Raw genomic sequence first — 7286 nt, 5'->3', positions numbered from 1 at the left:
ACAATTAATTTTATACTCTATTTACACCTTTACTCTGTAGACTACCTGGACAGCTGCAACAACATACTGCCCTGTGTTTTTCTAAAAAGAAGGCAACAAGAAAACAACAGAATTAAACCAAAGTTAAGATAACACATCTGTTAATATTCAAGCAAATCATGTGAGAAGTGGAGTATGTTGTTCCAGTAAAATATTCAGCAACAATTCAATCAGAGCAGCTGCTATTGTCTAATTCCAGGTCAGGACAATTTCCACAGTGCCACACATATATTTGTTTGGTTGGTGTCTTTTATTTTATAAATAATTTAGCATTGTGGGTTCTATTTAACTGACTGCATCCCACTTTAAGATCTTTTCAGCTGACAAATATTAAAAGGTTCAACAGCAGACACAGCACAGTAATGGCTAAATAGTTTGTTTTTCTTGTTTTCCCTTTCAACAATGGAAATGTAGTGTATTTTAATATGCACTTTCCTTTATTTCACAGTAACATTTACAAAAACAAAAACAAAGAAAAATCATCATGAAGATGGTTTTAAGTGTTTAGTATCTTAAATGTAAATGCATAAAAATTTTGTAAGAAAAGTACATATTCTTAGCGCTTTAATCAACATTATACCATGTGGTGAGATTCATATCTGTTTTGCCACCTTACATTTGCATATAATTTCAAATTAAACAGGCAGATACTTTGAGATGTTTCTACTTTTGTTCTTGTTAGAAAGAGGACACTATTATTTTACTTTTACATTAGTTGTACCACAAAACTATGCAATGCCTCCTTTATCTTATTAGAAGTAAAGCAAATATTCATAGAGCTTTCAATAATATTTTTTATTTCTAGGGCTGTCAAAAGGTTTAAATTCTTTAAAAAAATTATCCCATCATTTTTACAGTTAATTGCAATTAATCACACCCTTTTTAATGCATGTTAAAGTTCCACTGCTATGCTTTCAGGACTGTTTTTGTGCTGTTTTTAATTTTTCTACTGCTCCAAACTAATTTGTAATTGTTTAAAATTGACTTTCTGTATGGATCCAGACCAGTTTTTATAGGTATAGTGAAGATTTCAACAGGGACTTAACCATGGAAAAAAGGCACTTGTTATGGGTCTGAAGTTAACAAGTGGACAGTCTAAAGGTGAATGTTTAATAGCACAAGGTTCAGATGACTTTTGACTTGTCTACTGAGCTGTCTGTGAGTTTTTAAAGTGAAATGAGACATTAAGGAGCAGTGTTGGACTTATTTTACATAGCTGTGGCTGCAGAGAGACTGTGTTGAAAGAGACAATAAAGCATGACATTAATCGTGATTTTAAAAAAATTGTGCTCCAATTGTGGATCTCAGGTAATAGCAACTAACTCGATCGATCTTGCCAGCCCTATTTATTTCACTGACACTTTTTGCAGTTGCACAGACTAAGATACTGCTTGCTTCACCTGACATGTGAAACTTATTTCAAAATTAACAGGCAAATACTGAGACGTACAGTGCTTAACAAATTTATTAGACCACCACCCAAAGTAAGGTTTATGCCACAGCTGCCCTAAATGAACAGCATCGGTAATTACCAAAATCATTTTCCATGTTTCTGTGTGAGGATTTTTGCATGTCAAAAAGACCCCTCTGATTTAGCCCTTTTTAGCTGCTTTTGCATCTGTGGCTTTAAATGTTAATGAGCTGTCTGACTATGCCCCTGACCACACCCGTCTCAGGAAATAGATGCAGCACTCCTGATGTTACAGACACTTTAATCCAAAGTTTAGGACCTGAATGGGAATTGAACCACCAATTTCCCAGACCATAGTCAGCAGGATAACCCACTGAGCTATCCAGCATGTCAGCCAGCAGCTGAATGGAGAATCAAGAGAGGAAAGTTGACTTTTCTACCAAATGGGGAGGGCCAACCAAACCTGGGGGCAGGGCTAACTCCCCACATGACATCATGAGGGGAAAATCAGAGAACGGCAATGCAATTTTCTGGTATTTGAGGGGATTGAGGACAGGCCAGGGGCACATATTTTTGTCAGAAAAACCTGAAAAAGTGATTTTTGCACGATATGTCCCCTTTAAAATACTGCAGTGAAATTGCAACCATGTAAGAACAAGAACATCTCAGAAAACGAGAAGCTGACAGTCTCTGAACTTGGGAAATCAAAAAATATAGGCTCAGCCATTAAGATAATTTAGAAAATTTAGATTTAATGAAGAAATCAATAATTTTCCAGCTTTTCTAAAACGAAAAATCACATCAAAACAACACCAGCATTGTTGTACTTTTTTCAGTGTATAATTATTATTGTTATCCATGAATTTTCAAATTTACTGATTTACAAAAACACTGAAAAAATAGTAAAGCACATTAATATTTCTTGATTAATATGTCAAATTATAGTTATTTACTTGCATTCTGAACAGAAAAATGAGTTTTAGTGGTTGCATTTTATGCTTGATTCATTTATGACTTCTCAGAGAAGCCCAGTGAGCAGGCTCAAATTTAGGTATAAAAAGGTGAATTCAGTTTGAAATCCCTCATTCCTGTTCAAAATGGTAAAACGTGGAGAGCTCACTGAAAATGAAAGAGTCCACATTAAAGCACTTCATGATGCTGGATGGTCTCTGAGACAAATATGACAGGTGGTCTAGTAAATTTGTTAAGCACTGTGTATTATTACTTTTTTCTTGTTAGAAATTGGAAACACATTTTTAAAATGAAGCTAAGAGTTTCATGATAAAATGATTTGTTAGCACTTCTACATTGGTTGTACCACCTGAAAGTGTACCTGTCCCCCTTTAAATAAAATTAAGTGTTTTTAATCATTATTTGAGATAGGTCCATAAACTATTTCACTTTGCCATGAGTGTCAGCTGGAGATAAATGGGTGATAAATTATGCTACTATGTTTCTATCTCTTCGTTTCAAAATAAAAGTCCATCTGGCATGTCCATGGTAATGGTTGCACCAACCTGACATGAAAGAACTTGCAAATTCTGGGACAAGTGATTTTCAATGATTCTAAGGACAAATTTTAAAAAGCCATTTGTTTAGTTACAAATGGGCAAAGTTTTTTTAATGTGAATTTCTCACAGTTGAAATACTATTTTAATAGTGTCAGTCATTGGCCCATTCACTTGAACAGCTGCATTACCTGACATTTTTAGAGTTTGAGATGCCAAAATATGAAATAAATGACATTATTCAAATATATTGAAAATGTACTCAAACAAAGTAGGTTTCATAGAACAAATAGATTTATGCTATGAACTGATTCATTTCTCCAAAAGAAAATAGATTCAGACACAAGTATGCAAGTAGGCCATTGACCTATTTGCATTGTTCAGCCTGATGAATAGGCTTAATCATTTTCAGTCTATTAGTAATTGTGTTCATTCACATAAATGCACACAGTTAATGAATGAATCATCACATAGTGCAATTTAGTCATCCTTACAGTAGGATACTTGTTGCATTGTTCTGAGGTTTTGGTACTTCTCTGTTGAACAGAGGAAGTAATAGTATGTCCTGACTGAACAAGGCTGACTTTAGAGCTCCTTTTATTAGCTTAGGGGGTCTAAATACACTGCACAGCTAAGTAGAGTGACTAACCACTAAATTAGACACAAAATATGATTGGTATCAGTGATTAGCTGATCTCAACCACAGGTGGTTAGTGAAAGGAGATCTTTGATTTTTCTGAGCAGGGCATCCTTAACTTCTAGAGATCAGCAACTGACTTATCAAGGGTAAGACAGTGATGTCATCTGAGATAACAAGATAAATAAGTCAAGATCTTCAGAAAGCAGCCTACCATGAGAAAATGAGGTAAAACAAAGTGTTAAGATGTATGTCCTGTCAGGGCTTCTGTAGAATATGCCTGAAAAATGTGAGTTTTTAAAGTGTTCAAACCCAGCCAGCACAGCAAGTCTCACTTTTTTTATATAATCATTCAACATTGAACAAAAAAAACTACAAAAAATAAGGGGAAAAAAAGAACAAAAATCAGTCCTAGTTACAAATGCCTCACCTTTAAACTAATCTCTATGGGTACAAACTGGTTCCTGTTTTTATTTTCTCTTCTGATATCAACAAATGCCAGGAGCAGACAGACACACAGAAATAGCTTTACAGAAAGATTCAGTTTTCTTGCTGATGGTTTTGTTTGCTCATAAAGGAGCACCAGTGTTATTTGAGTTTGTTTCAAAACCAGGAGAGTAAAAACTTCATGGATGTATTACGTTTTCAAGTAAGACAGAACATTTAAAACAGTCATCAATTTTTGGAAATTAAAAAAGATTTTTTAAAAATCGTAAATATTTCCAAAAAAAATTCCATTTTTTTTATTTTTATTGATTGATTATAAAATACAGTATTCTGTATGGACTGTACAGTCTCCGTAATATGTTCCTATAAAAGGAGCTCTCTGTTTTCATCGTGTTTTGTTGTTAGAGAGGGCTCTATTTTCTTTGTTCCTTTGCAAAGGATAAATGAAAGTGTTAATGAGATTACAGTATATATGGAACTAGCCTGACCCGTCTACACTTTTTCCCCAGCGTGCGCTGTGCTTATCCATATAAGATCCTTTTGAGAAGCCTGTAATGAGTTTCCGCAGCATTTCAATGTGCTGTCCTTGATCCTCCACCTGAACCTCCTCATCAGATGGAGTGACAACATCAAACACGGGTTTGTGTTTGAGCACAGGCGGAATTCAGCATATGCGTCCTCTTTACACCTTTGCGTATTTTACGCGCGCACCGTTGTCTCCGAGTCCCCCAAAAAGCCTTTTTCCACCTCGCGAAGCAGAAACACGATTATCTCCAAGGCGGCAGAGTCGTGTCAAAATGACTTAAAGTTCACCCTGATGGACATAACGAAGTACTTTGATGTGGCTGCGACTAACAGAGTATGAATTCGCTATGGTCCAATCATCAGGCTGCTGAGGAGAGGAGAAGAGCGTCGACCGCGCGGTTGGGCTCCGCGCGTTCACGCGCAGTATAAACAGATGTGGCGCGCAGAGCTGAGAGTGATCGTGAAGAGAGGAGAGGAGGACTGCATCTTTAGCTCAGTGGATTACCCCGGCATGTGTGGAGCTCAGAATGTCTTCATCACTTACTTTTTACTCTCCTTTCTGTGACACATAGCTCTTCTAACTTTGCTGTACATGGGGCTGTGCGAGCAGCACACTCCAGCCATGCAGCTGAATGAGACTGGAGTTCAAACCTCGGCCCCAGAGCCATGTGAGCAGCAAATTCTTCTGGAGGACAATGCTGGAAACTGCAGCGGCGGACCCACCGGAAACCTGTCGCTGCACTGCTGGCTGCAGCTGCTCACCAGGGACTCCATCATGGAATTTCAAGGGGACAGCTCCAGTCTGGTGGTACGTGTGATGATAGCATGTGTCTACTCTATAGTCTGTGCACTGGGGCTGGTGGGAAACTCTTTGGCTCTGTATCTGTTGCACTCTCGCTACAGGAAGAAGCAATCATCCATCAACTGCTTTGTGATGGGGCTGGCTATTACAGACCTTCAGTTTGTGCTGACGTTGCCTTTCTGGGCGGTTGACACTGCTTTGGACTTCCGCTGGCCATTTGGACGTGTGATGTGTAAGATCATCAGCTCTGTCACCACCATGAACATGTATGCCAGCGTCTTTTTCCTCACAGCGATGAGCATGGCACGTTACTACTCCATCTCCTCAGCGCTGAAAATGCACAGCCGGCGGGCGGCAGCAGCCAGAGCCAAGTGGACCAGCCTGGGCATCTGGGCTGTCTCTCTGCTGGCCACTTTGCCTCATGCCATCTATTCCACCAGTGCCCAGGTGTCGGATGAGGAGCTCTGCCTGGTGCGCTTCCCAGACTCTGGCAGCTGGGATCCACAGTTACTTTTGGGCCTCTACCAGCTGCAAAAAGTCCTCCTGGGTTTCCTTATTCCTCTGATCATAATCACTGTCTGCTACCTGCTGCTTCTACGCTTCATCCTTAGCCGACGCATCACAGGTGCAGGGGGCCCAGAGGTGGAGCAGAGCAGGCAAAATCGCCGCTCCAGAGTGACCAAATCCATCGCTATTGTGGTTCTGTCCTTCTTTCTGTGCTGGCTCCCCAACCAGGCACTGACGCTGTGGGGAGTGCTCATAAAGTTTGACCTTGTGCCCTTCAGCAAAGCTTTCTACAACACACAGGCCTACGCATTCCCCCTGACGGTGTGTTTGGCTCACACCAACAGCTGCCTCAACCCAGTGCTCTACTGCCTGATCCGCCGGGAGTTTCGGGCAGGTCTGAAGGAGCTCCTCCTCCACGCCACGCCGTCTTTTAGAAGCCTGACTCATCTGCTGCCTCGCAAGGCCAAAGTGTCCGAGGCACCGCCTGTTCTGGTGCTCGTCCAAATGGATGTCTGAGCTGGACGGCACGCTAATAGTGACAGACAAGGACTTAATGTATCAACTTAAAAGTAAGACAGTAAAATCCTCATACAGTGGGACTACTCTGGATCTATGATGCATTCACTTCCATCCTGTCAACACAAATATCCAATATCTTTTTGGCTTTTGAAAACATTATGATGATAATGGACTATTCAGAGGGGGTGCCCCATTTCACTGCATGCTCCCGGATTCACTCTGCTGCACATATTGACTTGTTTTACCCTGACTCTCTCGCCAGACAGTTCATCTTTGTTGCTTTCAGACTCTGACAGACAGTACCAGCTATGCTGTTGAAAAAAATTCCATAAATATGTTAAGAAGTGAAGGATAAATGGGATGTAGACTGCTGCACCACCTCACTTAAATGTGATAGAAAACCTGAATTTCAATCATGCATGGCATAGGCTCTATGAATTGAATCAACCATTCCTTACTTTCACTGTTCTTTGATTAAACACACCCATTAGAGGAGAATTACTTAGATTATAACAAGAATGAATCACAACTAGGGCTCCGAAATGGTTGAAATTTTGAATTGCAGTTAGTCACATTATTTCTGTAGTTAACTGTGATTAATCTCACATTTTTCACATGTTGAAATTCCACTATTTTGCATTTGAAATGTTTTTCATTTGGGATTTTTTCCAATTCATCTCTGAACTCAAACTTTCAGTTACCAGTCTCATATGTCATCACAAATGCCGCTTAACTCTGAGTTACAACTTGAACACTTTGAGCAACTTCAGTACTCAGAGTTACCATCTCGTAGTAACCGGCATGCAGCATTAACACTAGAACTGCCATCGGCCAAAATTTACCCATGACTTTTCTTCTATTGTGTATTGATAAAATGTAACAGTCTGTCAG

General features: G+C 39.5%; 1 protein-coding gene across 1 annotated transcript; it reads left to right on the top strand.

Moving 5' to 3' along the window:
* The first annotated feature begins 5189 nt into the window (after nt 1-5189).
* Nucleotides 5190-6392, top strand: rxfp3.2b (relaxin family peptide receptor 3.2b). The gene has a single exon (XM_041792198.1). The coding sequence runs from the start codon at nt 5190-5192 to the stop codon at nt 6390-6392; it is 1203 nt and encodes a 400-aa protein (XP_041648132.1).
* Nucleotides 6393-7286: the final 894 nt, after the last annotated feature.

The sequence above is a fragment of the Cheilinus undulatus genome, linkage group 7 (assembly GCF_018320785.1).
Source record: "Cheilinus undulatus linkage group 7, ASM1832078v1, whole genome shotgun sequence".
Lineage (NCBI taxonomy): Eukaryota > Metazoa > Chordata > Actinopteri > Labriformes > Labridae > Cheilinus > Cheilinus undulatus.
This window is presented reverse-complemented; position numbering and strand designations above follow the sequence as displayed.